At 42.0% G+C, this 17822-nt stretch overlaps 1 protein-coding gene across 10 annotated transcripts in view; it reads right to left on the reverse strand.

Moving 5' to 3' along the window:
* Window positions 1-24: 24 nt before the first annotated feature.
* The window catches only part of cdc42bpab (CDC42 binding protein kinase alpha (DMPK-like) b), an 84577-nt gene continuing 66779 nt past the window's right edge, over window positions 25-17822 (reverse strand). For 4 of the 10 annotated variants that reach the window (XM_032586275.1, XM_032586278.1, XM_032586274.1 and 1 more), the window contains 20 exons: window positions 17234-17269; window positions 15938-16057; window positions 15016-15099; window positions 14819-14924; window positions 13840-13976; window positions 13627-13766; window positions 13228-13309; window positions 12918-13137; window positions 12739-12801; window positions 11750-12003; window positions 10501-10625; window positions 10208-10422; window positions 10035-10132; window positions 9845-9929; window positions 8960-9083; window positions 8748-8865; window positions 7261-7381; window positions 7033-7190; window positions 5436-5510; window positions 25-2739 (listed from right to left, as the gene is read on the reverse strand). In XM_032586275.1, the coding sequence (XP_032442166.1) occupies window positions 2608-2739; window positions 5436-5510; window positions 7033-7190; window positions 7261-7381; window positions 8748-8865; window positions 8960-9083; window positions 9845-9929; window positions 10035-10132; window positions 10208-10422; window positions 10501-10625; window positions 11750-12003; window positions 12739-12801; window positions 12918-13137; window positions 13228-13309; window positions 13627-13766; window positions 13840-13976; window positions 14819-14924; window positions 15016-15099; window positions 15938-16057; window positions 17234-17269 (2493 nt within the window). In that variant the 3' untranslated portion in view covers window positions 25-2607. The remainder of the gene's footprint in view (window positions 2740-5435; window positions 5511-7032; window positions 7191-7260; window positions 7382-8747; window positions 8866-8959; window positions 9084-9844; window positions 9930-10034; window positions 10133-10207; window positions 10423-10500; window positions 10626-11749; window positions 12004-12738; window positions 12802-12917; window positions 13138-13227; window positions 13310-13626; window positions 13767-13839; window positions 13977-14818; window positions 14925-15015; window positions 15100-15937; window positions 16058-17233; window positions 17270-17822) is intronic. The other 6 variants (XM_032586284.1, XM_032586282.1, XM_032586279.1 and 3 more) reach the window with 5 other exon arrangements.

Genomic DNA, 17822 nt, shown 5'->3' on the forward strand with positions numbered 1-17822 from the left:
GACCACACAGCAACACTACGGGTGTGTATTTGTAACAGCCCTCCGCTTTATTGAAATACATCGGAGTCAGGTTAATATGAGTTCTCCACATCAGTGTGGCAGCCAGTTCCATACATTATTTTTGACCTTACACCTTAAATATCTTTGTGCAAAAAGGAATCTACATCACCTGTAGTGGGTTATCCTCAGTAAAACGCCCAAACCATCCAAAAAGGAGCAAGTAAAACAAACCAAAAATAAAATGATTACATCTAGAACATGCAAAACTGTACAAATTATTACAAACCAATCCTAGAAAAAAAAAGTGTAATATGATATGAAAGAGCAAAAATATTATAGAAGGTACTGTAGATAAGACCTCACTGAAATGTAAAGGCGTTTGATTTCGTTTAGGCCTTCCTCCACAGAAAACTGCGGCACTTCGGCCATCAGATCACCTGCCACCCTTCGACCCACGCCGTCCGTCCCATAGGCCGACCTCGACACATTTCCTGAGATTTCCTTCCTCACTCCAGAACGTCTGGGATCAGTCAGTTTTAAATTATTATTTTTTAAACATATCGACCGATGTTAAAACACCCCCCGCCCAAACAAAGTCTGCTTCCTGTCCCTCCTACTGGATGCCACTTGCAGGCGAGAAATGGAGAGCTGCACGCTTAAAAAGGTTCAGGGTGTTGGAAAACAAGCTTTGAGCTTCAAATCACAATAGAAAATAAAATCCATAAACAAAACACTTGGAATGAGGTACGGAGAGCTAATTTGTTGGATTTCAAAAGGGGGAAGCAGCAGGAATGACCACTGAAGTATGTAATGTTTGATTCCCTTATATGGAGCTGATCGCGACAGGCTTCAACTTGGACTCTGCAATGGGGGGAAAAGAGAAAATACTGTGTACAATAGGAATGTTTGTTCTAGGTTTATCCAAAAGAAAACTGTATTAGTATTAAGAATGTTTCTGTGTTTTAAATAACAGAAAATTGTGTTTGATTTGTGTCTAATCCACACAGGTTACTGTCAGATTCTGCTCCATAAATTGTCAGATTCTGCTCCATGAGTTGTTCTTTTTGTAAATGGGGTTCAAAACTGGCAAAATAAATGGCAGAAACTGCTAAACAGCTACAGTAAAATACAACCAAAAAAATCCCCCCAAAACCAAGCGAGTTTAGAGCTCCAGCTCTTTGCTAGTATTAGCGAAACAATCAGAAATACATCGGCGTCACGCGCTGGTTTGTGTTTACATTCCTTGTTTTAGTGTTCTACTTCCATCAAGAGCTTTTAATGGACATTTTAGCACATTGTTAACAAGCAAAGGCTGTGACAAAAGAAAGCATGTTACCAAAATGTCCCTCTTTTGTCCGTTTTTGGTTAATTAGAGCTTATCCATTGGTAGAGGGGTCAACCTTTTTTCCATCCCAGTACCACCGCCCATCGGACGACCAGAGGAGCCGTAGGGACGAGGCGTTTGCTGCGTAAAACCACCGCCTCAGTGTACGAGAGCGTAGATACATGTGTGATAGCAGGTTGGTGAGAAATGCACATTTTCCACTAGATAGTTTGAGCAGTAGTGTCAGTCCGTAAATGGGGGGTGGAGGAGAAAAACACAAAAACCAAAAACACAACACGTGTCAGACATAGAATATAAAACTAACTCATAAAACTGATTAAAAAAAAAACAACAAAGTGGTTTAAAAATGGCTTTTTGTGTGAATAAAAACTCAAAATCACTCAAAACAAAAACCAGAAAACCAAATCAGGATTTCTTTGCTCATTCCCCGTGTAGTTCTCTATAGTATTTTCCTTATCATATATTACTCTACTTTGAACCTATGTACATCATCGCGATGGGAGTCAGTGAGTTGGTCAGTTTGGTTGCACAGCAAAGTGGAACGAACGTCTAATGCTACGACGACGGAGGACGCCTCCCTGGATGAACCAATGAGGAAGAGAGTAGCACAGTAGGAAGTAGGAAGGTTTTTTGCTAACGCTCAAAATAACAATAACAATTAGAAAATATAAAGTCACTGCACTGAGTATCAGGAGAAAACTAAAACTCATTCCTTTTCTTTCTCACTTCCTTTTTTTTTTAAATATGCGACATTTTGCGCAACACCCAAAGAAAAAGCGACTGTGGGAAAATATTTGCTTCATGTCGCGTGGAAGCAAACCTAACCTTCCCCATCTAAGATTGATAAATAAATTAAAATTGTCCCCCTGAAACCCGGCTGGTCCTATGTACAAATACAAATCATTTTTCTCTCATCGATAATCCGCTTCTCGTTTTTTTCTGTTGCGTCGTAAAGTTTGGCGTCTTTATGCAAATCTCTAAAGAGGGAAGGAGGGGCTGGTAGGGAAGAGTGTCAGTGTCCATTCTGAATAATCATAGCGCAGCTCTCGTTCACTCATTTGAGGGTTTCCCCTCGAAAAGGCCCAGAGTTGTAGTGTTTCCGTCCAATCAGGAAGCAACGTCCAGAGGCAGTTTATCAGGAGGAGGGAGCGGCGGATGGGAGGTGCAGTTCTCTGGGCAGTGGAGGCGGGAGGAGGGGGTGGTGTAGGGGCGAGGTTAGGGAGTCCTGTGCTGAATGGGGAGAGGGGGTCGGTGGGGAGGGCTCATGTGTCCCAGCCCATCCGGTCTGTGCTCTCCAGGGACAGGGACTTGGTCTTGTGTGGGGACGCCGGGCTGGGGGGGCTGCTGAAGGTGGAGCTGTTGGAGGCCGTGGAGTGACGGGGGGAGTCCGAGTCCTGAAGGGGAGGAGACGGAAAGAGAGAGAGGAGGAGGAGTTAAAAATGTATTTTTAAAAAAACGACAGGAAGGAGGGCTAAGATTCAGATTCTGTCATCAAAATACACTGCAAAACACAAAACCTTACCAGTGTTTGCTCTAGTTTCTACTGCAAATATCTTGGTAAACTTGAAATAGGACAAAATTAACTTGCAAGTTACTTTTCAGCAAAATAGCTTGTTTTAAGTTCCTTAATATTCCCCAATATTCCTTAGTATTGATGAAAAAACTACCGTAAGTAAAATAATCTGCAAGGGGAACCAGTATTTTTTCATCAATATTAAGAAAAAAGTTTGTTTTGTCTTATTTCAACCGTGATAAGATATTTGCTCTAAGAACTAGACAACTTAGTGATATTTTGTGATTTTGTGGTGTGAAAACTTTGGGTTTTTCTCACAACTTCTGAAAGTGGAGCTGGTGCCCTGCAGAGTATTCACACCCCCTTCAACATTTCCTCGGTTTGACACCCGCAAACTTTAACTGAGGTTTAGTGCGACAGACCAACACAAAGCAGTGCACAACTGTGAACAACATGCGTTTCAAAGGATCCATCACACCTGATGTGGTGAGTTCAGCTACTCAACCCCATTTAGTTTAACACCCCAAAATAAAATCCAGGGAAACTGATCGCAGTCTAGAGTGAGCATGGAAGAATATTGATGACATATGGAAATATGGAAGAAGATGCTCTGATCTAACGTGACACATCAGCCTGAAAACACCATGAAACACGGCGATGGCACCATCATGCTGTGGGGATAGTTTTTTGGTTTTTTTTGCTCTAAGGAACCTCTTTCAGGGGTGCCATGGAATGGAGGATGGAGGACAAGCCTAGGCTTCACCTTCAAGCAGGAAACATGCAGCTAGAGCTTCTGTAGGATTACTTTAGTAATCGATTATTCTATCAATTTATCGATTAATCGGTTAAAATAAAAAAAAGGACACATTCTACAGATTTTTCATTTAGCCACATAAGCATTTTTTATACAACATTAAAAATATATTAAAAGATGCAAATAACATAACTAAGTCACTTTTTGAAATAAGAAAATAAAACATTTTATTGCAGTAACAGCATTCCTTTAGTGAATTTGAACTGGATGAAATTAAAACTATGCTGCTTGGGGAAAACGTATTTACAAATCTTATATGCAAATTGTATATAAGATTTGTGTATATATCTGAATATGTTTTTTTCAGCAAATGGCATTTTTTGTGCCTATACAGTTAACGATTAATCCATTACTAAATTAGTTGACGATTACTTCAATAGTTGATTTATCATGACTAATCGTTCCAGACCATTGAAAAGCATATTCATGTGTTACAATGGTCTAGTAAAAGTCCAGACTTCATTTAGAGATCATATTACTTCCCAGTTGTCTATTTGTACAAACTACACATCATTGTCTGTTCACAGTGATGCCTTGCAGTGTTGGTCTATCACAAAAGTCCCAAGTTACCGTGGCGATTACAACTCAGCATGATTCATTGATCTGCTGTGAGGGATGCAGTCCAGCATTCACCAGCAAATCAACACCTCAACTGACCAGGAGGGATCAGCAGAAACCAAACATGCAGGCTGGAGCTGATGATGGAGGAGTGGAAGGTTTCCGATTCACCCTGAACTCATCACACACAGTCCGTCTCGCAGGAAACCAATACATTACTGCGACTGACTCTGAAAATGGGACGATTTGGGCCAAACAGGAAGTGTGGTGGCTTCAGACTGGGTGCTGGGTTGAAGTGTGTGTGTGATTCTACTTCCTGTCCTCAGGTCAGTGATGCCGTCCTTCTGATTCGTTCTGGTTTAAAGTCTCACTAAAAACCCCACAGATCCTACTGTGACTGCAACACAACACACCGTGGAGCAGCTTGAAAACACTGCAGAAACTAAATCTTACCAAGTAGTCAAATATTTTAATACGCTTCAGCTAAGACAAAACTCATTTAAAAATAACTTTTCAATAAGAAATAGAAGCTTGTTTTAAATAGTTATTCATTAAAAATTCCTAGTTTTTACTTCTATCAAGACATTTTTCACATGTTATAAGTGGAATAATCTGCCAATGGAACTAGTCATTTTTCAGTAACATTAATGAACTATTTACCTAAAATAAACTTCTAGTTTTTGCTGAAAAGTTGCTTTTTGTTTCGTTTTGTTTTAATTGAAGTGTGTTAAGATATTTGTAGTAAAAACTAGACAGAATACTTGGTATGACTCTGTGTTTTTGCAGTGAAAGTGTCAGCCTTTGTGCCATAATGTACCAACAAAACGTGCGACAGGATTTACCCAAAGCATGCAACCTCACTTCCAACCAGTCTACTTCACACTTCCTTCATCTGGATTTGTTCATTTGGCCAGTAAACACTGAGAAGACCCCAACTTAAGCTTTGTTTTATCCTGGTTGGGAACATGAGCAGGCCACCAGGGGGCGGTATGGAGGCAGACATGCTGTGATTCAGCAATGAGAAGCAGCGTTGTCACAACAGAAGCCTGATGGTGCAGAGAGAGAGAGGGAGGGGGAGGCGGCGGCGTTCCAGTGATAACACGCATGTGTGTGTGTGTGTGTGTGTGTGTGTGTGTGTGTGTGTGATCAGCAACACGGTGCTCTCTCGCTTCTGTGTGTTTGTCGTTGCAGGTTGAACACATTACCTTCATCTTACTAAGCAGGGTCCTTAAAGCCCTTTTCAGATCGGGGGTCTTCTCCGACGGCGAGACCGCCTGCCACTGCAGAGGAGAGTTCACACTCAGCACCCAGACAACATGCTGGGGAGGGGGGACAGGCATGAGGGGCGGGGCTCAGCTGGGGAGGGTCGAGGGGGGGGCAACAAATGTGGCGAAATGGGAGGCAGAAACATCCAGGCTCATGAGGATGGGACAGGCAGGAGGGGAGACGCTGGCCGGCTACCATAGCAACAACCTCGATATGATCGCAGAGAGACTAAAACGCCGGAGAGCTGGGATGAGGTGGGACGGCTGAAACAGCTGCTGGGATGACTGGGACTGATGGGAACCAGTCTGAGGGAGTTCCTGGTTCAGCTAGGGGAACGTTCATGGTCTCAGTCTAGAACTACAGCGCCTCGCACAAGGATTCAGAAAACCCAGAGCTCCTTCACACCCGTCACGCCACAGCCACAAACTTCACCGGATCCTCATGCCGCTTCGCTTAGAGGGCAGAGGAGCAGCAGCATCAGGAAGTGGAGAGCAGAGGATGAGTTTTTAAAAAAAGAAATGAGAAGACATAAATCTGCTCCACCGGAAAACATGGTGGAAATATTTAAAAAAAAAAAAAAAAACACGACTGATACATTTTCTTCTATAGGATGTTGAAGTTTGTGAAAAATGATTTAAACAATGTAATGAGGAGGAGAAAAATAATAAATATTATTTTGTCATTCTGCAGTGGAAATGTAATGCAGGGATATATTCCATGCAAAAGAATAAAAAAGGCTGAATCTTCATTTGTTGCATATACATTTAACTTTTTTTTAAATAAGTTAGATTCTGCAAATTATTTTTTTGCCAAACTATTAAAAGTCACTGTGGAAGATCCAGAGCCACAGTTTGTAGGTCTCTAGTCTAGACTAGTACACACCACACTTCAGTCCCTCCACTATTAGAAAGTCTGTCATTGTGGAAATTCACACAAAACCAATAGATTCAGGTTCTTTTTGTATGTTAACGCTTAATAACATTAAGCATGTTAAATAAATTTAATTTATTGCATTTTCTGTAAAAATGCTCAAAAACACTGGAAGTGACTGCTAACTCCCACCTGCAGGTGGCAGTGTTTCTTACTGCTACTATAGCTAGTTAGTGCCAAGCTAGTTAGTGATCTAACTAGCTTGGCACTAACGAGTAAAAACTTACCTAAATGTACCTATTAATGTAGGTTTTGCACCACAAAATCATTTTGATAAAAAATCACAAAAACTATCATGACACCCTGGAGGTACTGATACTTTCACAAAAGGATTTGAAAATCAAATATTTCACAAATTCCTCCAGCATTCTTCACTCCTCTGCTGATCCATCATGTAAATCTAACAGGCTGGAGTTTGTGGTTGTAACATGTGAAAAAGCTCAACACAGTCGGCTGGTTTAGTCTCCATAAAGACTCTGATGGTCTGAGGAATGATTGTTTTGGATGGTTAGTCTCAGTCTCAATGGGTCCAAACTGGAATGAGTCAGATGTTACAGAACCGACCCCGCGTGCGGCTGCGTGTCGGGGTTCAGCCTGCCTACTGACCTCTCTGTCGAACTGGGAGAGCGGAGCGTCGCCGCAGTCCATCCCCCCGCCGGAGGACAGGGAGCTCTCGGAGGGCGAGGTCATGGTCTGGCGTTTGGAGCCGTAGCTTCCCCCGGACAGCTCCCTGCGCAGAGCGCTGCCGTTCTGAGACGACGAGCCTGGACCCGGAGGAAAACACGTCAGCTAAAGGCACCACACCGAAACCACATCTGGAAACACGATACTCACGTATGCCCAGTCCGCTGCTGGCGCTCATCGAGCGGCCTGGCTCCGCCCGGTTCTTGGTGATGGAGGGGATGCTGACAGAGCCGCTGAACCCCGCCCGGGTCTCCTGAAGACGGACGTTCTGCTTTAAACGCAGCAAGTGGACAGGAGGGGGGAGGGGGTGCAGTGTGAGGGAGGGGGGCAGCAGTGAGTGCACAGCATGCTCAGACTAACACACACACCCCACACACACCCCACACCCCACACACACACTGTGGTGGATCTAAACATAACAAGTTGACCTTCATTCTGTCTGTAGCTACATAACATGGTGAAAGATGGAGCAGCTCCAACAGTGCAGCACAAGTAGCTTTGTTTTTTTTGGTGCAAGTGAGAACTAGACTGTGAAGAAGAAGCTTCTATAGCAAGGGTGTCCAAAAATAAATATTTTTAAAAAACTAAAATCTCCAAAAATATTGTTTTAGGAACAGGATTGTAGATCCAAACTTCAAATGTTTTTTGCATGTTTTCTTTGATAAATGAAAGGCATGCAGGTTACTTATTATTTTGCACTCGACTGAAGAAAACCGGAAACATATTTAGTCTTTTCTCAGCAATAAAAACAGAATGTAGGTCAGAGTTCATTTGAAAACACACATTTAGCCAAGCTTTAAAGGGCGACATTAGAGTCATTTTGTAGCACAATCAAGTAACTATGTTACCTTTAATTGTTATACAAATAAATTATATGTATATACTGTATATATGAAATATGACTTGAAAGAAATTTGACTTCCAAATTTAACACCTGGAAATTGGGTCTCTGTCTCTTTAAGAAACGCCTTTAAAACGCTTTTAACAGTGTTGCATTGAGAAATACTGTAGCTCCTATAATGAGCTCAGCAGGTGAGCAGTTCCACCAGGTGTTTGCTAATTGCTGCTGGCTAGTCTGAAGGAGTAAGTAAAATAGCCTCTGGCAGGCTTTTAATTTAATGTCATGTTTGATGTGCTTTTCCTGTGTGTTTTGTGAAGCACTTTGTGATTTTATCTGTGAAAAGTGCTACTCTAATAAACTTTTACATACTTAAAGGATTTCTCAAACATGCACGAAAGAATCAAAGCAACCCTACATGTATGCTTTGGATGAAGGTATAATGATTTCACATGATGTAATGCTCAAAAAGGTCGAATTTACATTACACTGTTCCTTTAATACGGTAATTAAAAGCAGATTTGGTCGCACTAGATGTGGTCCCAGTTACCATGACAATAAAAACAACGCAGGAAGCTTTGTTTTTATTTGTGTTCCATCTAACATTTTTGTACGATTTTGATTTAAACATTTTACTTTTGTCCCAATTTATTCTTAAATTGTGAGGAGAAGGCTGCACAAATAAATAAAAAAATAGATTTTAAAAATCAGTCTGGGTGTCACAAACCGCCCACGAGCCTCACTTTGAACACCCTTGCTCTGCAGTGTGTTTCCCTGTGGTGGGTGTGTGTGCTCGTACCATGGGGAGATCTTTCAGGATCTGGATCCCGTCTCCTGGTCCCATGTGGGCCACATGGTTGAAGTTGGTGGGGTTGGATATCAGCTTGTTCCTCATTTCTGGATCTCGCAGCATCTCTCTGTAACCGTGACGACACAGGAACAAAGGTGAGCGAACAGGACCCGGAAACAGCAGACGCACAGATGAGAACCAGAGCCGGCAGCGGGCGCTACCTCCTCTGCTGCAGCCGCTCCTCCTCTGGTATCCTGAAGGAGAAGCGCCGCTTGTTGTTCATGCTGCGCACCATCTGCTTCCTGCTGTTGTCTGACGTCTCCGGGACGACCAGCTCGTCCCCCTCTGAAACACCAAAGCAGGAGTCTTCCTCACTTCTAGCCAACCACTGAGACACCAACTCCTTCAGCACCTTTCATTCACTTCAGTTTAAGTGGTCACTAACCTAAAACTTTAAACTCCTATTGGGTTTCATGTGACTTCACTAGAAACACTTCCTGGTTTTTAACTTTATCGTCATGAAAACTGAAAATCATGTTGCTCATACGCATCAAACCCTCCAGAGTCAACACTTTACACAATCAAACATGAATAGAGTGAAAACTTTCCTGTGTTAGTTTTATCCGCTCAATAATAAACAGCATTTTTATGAAATCTCTATGTCTAAGAATATTAAAGATCCAAAACATAAAAAGCGCTTCGACCGTTGTCTTGTTAAAAAAAGAAAATGTCAATTTCCAGATTTTTTCCTGCCACTGATTGATTTGTATTTTGTTGGCCAAATAGCAAAACTTCTGAAAAGCTGAATTTATTAAGCTTAAATTACACAAAGCTAAACTAATTATTTGACCATCAACAGCAATCAGTTGTCCTGTCATTTATTTAGGGGTATCAGAGTAAAGGGAGCTAATTTTTATTTGCCAAACAATAGGAACCAACATGTAATTCTATTTCAGTGATAAATCCTAGTAAAATACTGTTGTTTGTGATTCAAAGGTGTCTAAATATGGAATATTGTGGGATATCAATCTTTTCCAAGGAATTTTGCTCCAGGATGTTTTGTTGTTGGTAGGAAGAGTTTAGGTTGACGCAGAAAGCGCTCTTACCAGCCATCTTGTTTCTAAAGTAGATGAGGCGCACCGTTTCCAGGCCCAGCAGGTTCAGAGATCCATCAACATTCAGAGGTCGCACCTACAGCAGCAGCAGAAGAAAAACGTGTCTTCATTTACACTGAGACCGTGATGAAGCTGGGAACACTATTCTCTGTCCACCAGATGGCGCCCCAGAAACACAGACCTTCTTCAGAGGAATGGTCTGGATCCACTCCATGGTATTCACATCAAACACATCCACGGCGTTCTCACTGTACACCGACAGGTAGGGGGCGTTGTAGCCTGGACACAAGAAGACAGTGAGCTACAGGAAGCAGGTTTTTCTTTTTGTGTGCGTTTGAACCAGGTCCAACTCACAGGCAGCGTTGGGATGAGCCGGCCACATGAGCTCCTGCTGCCGTGACCTCCGGCCCTGAGAGTCCACGTAGACCCCAATGGAGCTGAAGCACAGCAGCAGCTCCTTGCTGGAGATCTCCACGGCACACAGCGCGCTCAGGCCCTGCTGCGGGATGAAGGCCAGGGTGTGGTCCTCATGGTGCAGCAGGCTGACCGGGGACACGTCGCCATGGACACTGCGGACGGCATCAGGTTACTTTGATGGATTCAAGACGTGTGTGTGTGTGATGCACTGTAATCCAAAAGGAGGAAACCTGTAGCGCGTGAAGCCGGACTGGTAGCCCACATAAAGACGATCGTTGAGCAGGCCCATCCACTGGACTGGCCCCGGGGCCTGCAGCTCCCGCAGCACTCGGTGGCGCAATTTCCCCTTATTCACCTGCAGGACGGGAAAAAGTCTTTAGTTTCACAGGAGCTCAGGGTCAAAATAAACCTGATGATGTCACTGCATGATCCATAGCATCAGCTAATTAGCACAGGTGCTAGCAGAAATACTTCCAGAGAATACTTCCACTTTTATTTATTTTTGTATTTCATTGTAATTGTAAAAATACTATATGACTTAGAGAGAATAAACAAGAATTGAAGGTAAAAGAGGTTTAACCTCATTTTGCTAGTGTGGCTCTTCCAAAAAAATAAAACAAATCAAGTAAATATAGGTGCCCGTGTACAATAATCAAACGTGAGGAAAGAAAGTAATAAATTAGTGCTTCCCATGATTACATGGGTTCACTGTTGTATAGTTTGATAACATCTTTAGTTAATCTCATAAAAGATGTGATCAGGGCATCTGCAGCCTTCAGCAGGTCAATGTAAGAGTTTTTAAAACCTTAATGCTACCTTGAATAAAATTTAAGACTGAAAACACAAGTTGCCTCATTACAATGAAGAATAGCAAAAACTGTAAACCTGGCATTATACCCATGATAAAGGCAGAAAAATGCTTGCTTGCTAAGAAGGGTACATTAGCAGCTAATTAGCAGTAGCCTCGACCACCTCAGTCAGAATGTAATGAAGATGGTCACGTGTCTCAAACTTTTGCCTGACTGAATTGTCCACTGGAAAAAAAAAAACTACATTAAATAGACCTGCTACGACAAAATATAAGACCTACATTAATGTATTTAAGGCCAACTTGCATTTTTCAATGCATCAAAGCCAATTTAAGGCCTTAATTTTAGATATGAATTTAAGACTTTCTAAGGATGATCATTCCCTGATAATTATTATAAAAGTAAAGGTCTTGTTATGTCAATGTTGAGTCCACCAGAGGGCGTATCCGTGGCTTACACTCCAATGAATTCAATACACAATTTTCTACTGCATTTTTCTTATCCATTAAGAGAATTATAACATTGTCCAGGAAAATAGATCTGCTTATAACCAGTAGTCTTTAAATTAATATGAATAAATATGTTACTCTTTGTTGATGTACGTTTTAAGAATAATGTGGAAGTGTTTCTTCAGTGCGGATCGTCCAGAGTCAGTCCGACTCCTCCTCACCTCGTAGCAGATGACTTTACTCTTCATGGCCACACAGAGGCAGGTGAGGCAGCCGTTCCGGATCGGCCCCGACACCAGACTCTGGCAGTTTTTCGTTTCTGTCAGCTTGTTGGATTCGGTCTCGCGGCCGTCCAGCGCCTGAGTGGGGATGAGGCGGACGTGGCGGTTCCGGCCCGAGATGACGGCTAGCAGCTGCTCCTGGGGGATCAGGTCGATCTGGTAGACCTTCTTGTTGTCACCCACACGGATTATTTCTACAAAAAGAGAAAGGCTTCAACAGGGCTTCTGCACTCAAACTCAGATGAGTTTGAAGTCCATTTAAGACCTGTGACACAGGTCTTAAATAAATATATATATATATATATGAAGGAAGAAATGTTTCTAGTTGTTAGATTAACTGCAGCAAATGTCACATTCTTACTTCAGAACTTCAGAAAACAGAATGATCGCCATCTGAGGCTCTATTTTGTTTTGGTTCTATGCTCTGCTCCTTTTCCTTAATCTCCTCCTTCTCTGCATTTCCCTCTACAGTAACAGTTGTGTTGAAATAAAATTCTTCAATTTGTAAGAGTGGTGACTGACCACCATGTTTGAGTCGCAGCAAATGCTAGCGTTAGTAGTAGCCGCCTCCACCGTTTTCTGTGCAAAGCGTTTTGTACAGAATGCATGTAGCATCAAGTGTGTTGGCAGCTGAAGGCGAAGATTAACATCATCCTGCCGACTGGCGATCATTAATCAACCACCTCCAGTTAGATACACAAGGTGTCTGCATGCGACTCAAACTATTGGCTGACGGAAAGTCCCGTGAGGTTAAAAAAAACAACAACAAAAAAAACCTACATAAAATATATAAGATTAAAGCTGAATTTTTATAATGTATTTAAGGCAATTTAAGACTTTTTAAGGTTGGACAAGCATCCTCTTCCTCTTCATCCTATCAGTTCAGAGGTGAATGAACCAGAATGATAATCATGTTAGCGTGATCTTACCATCTTTGGTGACATGGATGACAAAGAGGCCTTCTTCGTTGCCGAGGGCGACGCGCTCATGATCTGAAGGCAGATTAAACGGAGAAAGACCGCCATTTTAGGGCCCAGAGGGTAAAAAATAAAAACATAGAGGACTCCATTCTTTAACTGTCTGACAGTAGGAATCTCTGTTGGCCCACCTATGATAGCAGCAGACTGGGTGGTCTTGATGAGGGGCAGCGTGCAGTCGTACGCCTCCTTGGGGACGTAGACGAAGCGCTCCTTCAGCTTGTTCTTCTTCAGGATGCGGTGCAGCTCGTTGAGCAGACACACCCACTTGTTCCTCTCCTGGTCGCTGTCGGCCAGGATCAGGATGGACGCCTTTTGGCTGCTGGAGGGGGAGAGCTGGGACGCTGTCACCTGGAGAGACAGAGAGAGTGGAGGTCAGAGGTCAGAAGAAGCACAACTCGAACAGCGATTTAAGAAGGAAGCAGCATAAGAGACCCTCACTCTGAATATGCACGGTATGTCCTTGCGGCTGGCGTGGATGACATCCGACTCCAAAACGGAGCTGACTGAAAACTCCTCATCCCTGTGCAACAGACAGAGGTCAAAGGTTAAACACTCAGGTCAAAGCTTCTTCTATTTAAACTTTAACTTGTAGCTAAAGCTCTTGAAAATTGGTCAGCAACAATCCCATCCCTGCACGAAGGAGGTCCAGTTCTGGGTGTATCGTGATTCAGTGATAATTAGTCTGAACTAAGTTTGTTTTGGCAGAGCCACCGACTGACATGTACTCATATTATATTTAGTAATTAAGTTTGATTCTGTTCTGAACGGTGACTTTTGGTCATGTTACTGGAACTCATTTTGTTGTTGATGCTGTTGTCCTCGTCTCCGTTGGTTTACCTCATATCCAACACCTGGCTGACGACGACGCTCGGTTGGGTGGCCTTCCCTTCGCCCAGTTCATAGAGGAACAGTTTGAAGTCGCACACCACAGCCATGGCTCTCTGCCAGCCCTTCTTCACTCCGGTGGGTTTGGGAACCTGCAGAAGGAGCAGAGATCAGCTTCAGGAAAAAGGTCGGCTCTGTGGGATTCCGGTTTCTCAGATCACTCACCTTCACATAGCCCTCGTACGCAGTACCGATGCCCCTCTGGGGGTCGATGCCCAGCGGGCCCTTGGTCTGGTCCTGGGGCACGGGACACACAGCTGGAGCTTTGTCCGCACAAGTTACGTGGCAGGAAAAATTACACACTGAACACACACAAAAAACACAACGCAAAAACATGAAGATGCATCAAATACTCAACCGGCAAAATGATATACAATCAGTAAAATTCAAGCACTTTTCAAGGTGAATTTTCAAACTTTTCCAGCACCACATGTTGGAGACAAAAACAATAGAGATGAACTAAAAAAAAAATCACTATTATATGATTTATTACTGTTATTAATAATGTCTTATGATAGTGTTATACATTCTACAGAAACTAAAATATAATAACATTTTATGTTTTTAAATGTCTAACACACAACCTATACATCTGAGAGGTCTGAAAACAAAACAATAATTTAACAAAAAAAAAAAATCACATGTTCTATAAAGTTTTCCATATTATATAGCAATAATATGGAAAACAAACTTAATTTCTTTCACACAGAATAATAGGTCATTGAGACATTATGAATACTAAGTATTCATTACATTGAAACAATCCAAATGACAAAGTTCATGCCAAGGTAAAAAAAGATAAAAACACTAAATCCTAAAATGTTCTTGCTGCGTTTTCTGGCATCTGCCAAACAGAAATTATCATAATAATTATAACTAAAAGTTTAGTCTGATTTAACTTCAGACTGTGAGAAAAACATGTCTATATTTTTTATTGTGTATGAAAATATCTGGTTTCAACCGTAAATAACATTTTCCAAATTTAGGATTTCAATCAAGCATTAGATTGCATTTTATTACAAAACAGAAATCAAGCACTTTCCAAACCTTGAAAACATCTAACTGAATTTCAAGAGTTTCCAAGGATTTGAGGATCCATATGAACCCTGTTTATTGTCAGGTTGTGTTTTCCGGTTTTCCTTACCCTCACAGGTGCAGCCCTGACGGATGAGCCCCACCATGAGGGAGGTGCACTGGTTGCACTTTGTGGGCGCGTTGAAGGACTTGACAACAAACTGATGTGCTTTGGGCTGTGGGAGGCAGACATGAGAAACTGTTTTTATCAAAGTTTCGGCTGATCCTAGATTGTTTCTTTAAAAAAAAACAAAAAAACAGCCTAACCTTTGGTGAGGAGCGTCCGATGCTGCCGTAACCTCCTGAACGCATGGTGGGGGTCTGAACAGTTCGGCCTGGGTGGTCTATCAGCTGCAGAACAAAGCAGAAATATCTTTAAATGCAAATGAATGATCTCTTCAATACAGAGTTTGGATTTATGGGCAAAATTCTGGCCAGAATTATGTTGAGGAGATAAAGAAAGTAAGGTGCAAAAGTCAATCGGACTGTAACAAGCGGCTTCGCTCCCATCAATCACACATCCCAGAGGATGTGCACTCGACTCACAACAAGCAACAAGATGGAGCTGGAAGACGTTCAGCTAAAGCTAAAAATGGAAGAATTTAAACATCTTACTGACTTAAATGTTGGCCTAAACAAAAGCAGTAAAACTTTAATTAAAATAATGAGTCAATTGGAGTTATTTACATGTTAAGTGAACACCACTCATTTCTTATTCTACTTTATTGTTTTTTTGTTTATTTATCTTTTGCAAATTTGTATGTAAGTTTGTTTATGGTTTGTAGTTATGTTAAGGAAAGCTTGGAGAAATAAAAATCGAAACGTCGGGTTTACTTTGCAGGTATAATTTCAGTTAATTAGCCGGGTTGGACTGGGCTCTGAACTCCAGCTCAATAACGTCTAAACTATTATAAACCAACAAAAAAAAAGTCTAAACAGGAAAATTATGATTTGTTCCATCAGACATTGTTTTTTTGCTGTTATTGTGCTGCAGGATTCTTCTGGTTAACTAAATTACCTGTAATTCATAGTGGATGACTGAGCCAACAGTGGTAGCACTGTGAGCTGCAGACACTATTTATGCCTCTAACAATTGTTCGTCAGGATATTTGGAAGTATTTTGTGCATGCCAAACATTCCTGTCTAATTCCCGTGGGCGGCTCGGCTAAAACGAGTCAGATTATCTGACCTCTATCGGCTCCATGTCGCTAGCCATGGAAGGGGAACGGGAATGCGCCTTGAGGTGGGACTTGGGGTCGTCTTCCCGAGATGGAGTGTTGGAGGGGGTGAAGTTATCCATGGAGTCCACCTGAGGAGAGCAGAATACAGAGGGGGCGGTTAGGAAAAGGATGGAGAGAGGAAAATTAGCAAGCAGGAAGTAAAATGGATCAGTAGAAACATGCAGCAGTCATGCTGACAAAGATGGTGGACGGGAGAGGAGGCGGTCCACTTAAACTGAAAACTGAGCCCAACTTTAATCACCTCATGTTCTCTAACGTCACAGGACCACGACCCTGTTAACTGCACCAAATACACCACAAACATGCAAGGCCATCACACACAAACAGGTAGACACTGTGTCACTGAGGTATTCACATCCCTTTAACTTTATTTTTCTTGTGAGATTTTTCTGTCGGACAAAGGTTTGAGTTGCGGGCAGACACCGTTATTGAGTTCTGTGACTTGAAAGAGCTACCGCTAACTAGCTGCTAACATGATCAAGCCAGCTAGCTAGCTTTTCAACTTCTATCAAAAAAAGTGTCAATTATCTCCAGTTGCCTGGGCGACGTTTGTTTTTGCCACTGGCTCACTTCTGTTGCCAACCCGTAAGAAGCTGTGGACAAAAAAAACACTACTACATGAAATACATGATTTTCTGTTTCACATTTCTGTTGGGACACAGGATAATTTTGTTTTAAGAGACTTCGTAATTCATTTCATTTTTTGTTATTATGAGTTGTTTTTTTTGTTATTTATTTTGGATATTTAAAATCTCTTCCGGTTCATGTATTAAGTGTTCATTAAAATGTAAAGTTTATTGATCCTTGAGAATGTGTTCTTGCATTATTATGCCATTACCGCTATAACACTTGAAAATGGTCTCAAAACAACAACATTGTCATATATTGCAGTAACTTCTGGGACAATTTAGTTACTGTGAAAGGCCTAGATTCAAGTCTTCATAATGGTCTTTAAAAAGTTTTATATTTGAGTTGGTGAAACCTGCAGGAAAGCTGTTATGGGTGTCAGAGTTAAAAGGGTCTGAATGTCATTCTTTCACTTTATAGTTACAAGCTACTCTATTGTTCCAACACCTAAGTACCAAAATGTTAAGTTCAACAGGTGTGAATACTTTACAGGGCACACAGACAAGGAGTTTTTCTCCGCTGCCATGCAGACGGCCGGACACACGCAGATCAACCGACAGGAAACGAGACGGCACATTGAGAGAGAGGAGCTGCAGAGCTGCAGCGGCGGTGCTTACACGTCTGCCTTTAGTCGGGCCGACGGACGGCGAGCGCTTCAGTGGCAGGAAGAGAGGCAGAGAGTGACAGAGACACACAGCGGTGAACATTGCGCAGCTGAAAACACATTTCAAATGACTGAGGGAGGAAACGTGATGATGGGAGAGCGGGGAGGATTCGGTGACGTCAGGCAGTGCTTACCAAAACCTGTTAGTCTGAAACACGCAAATGTTTTCAGCAACAATGTGAGGTTTTTACAATAGATGTATTCAATATGTGAGTTACACAGGTCTCAGTTGGGAAGCACTGCATTAGATTATTGTTTGTACAATAGAGCGGGGCTGATGATGGGAACTAAAATGGGTACTGATGTAAAAAACACAATTACAGGGAAATGGAAGTATGGGAAAGTAAACATAAGGTATTGTTATATCTAAGGTTCTAACAAACTAATAAACAGCAAAAGGAGGATATAAACAAGTAGCTGGTAGATTTTCATCTCTGTTATTAACAGATAATAAACATACCTCTTCCTAAACCAACATGGATGCCCTTTCAGTGTCCTACAGGGTACAGCTACATCTACACGAGTTTATAACACACCCACGA

Source organism: Xiphophorus hellerii, chromosome 15, assembly GCF_003331165.1.
Source record: "Xiphophorus hellerii strain 12219 chromosome 15, Xiphophorus_hellerii-4.1, whole genome shotgun sequence".
Classification (NCBI taxonomy): Eukaryota; Metazoa; Chordata; class Actinopteri; order Cyprinodontiformes; family Poeciliidae; genus Xiphophorus; species Xiphophorus hellerii.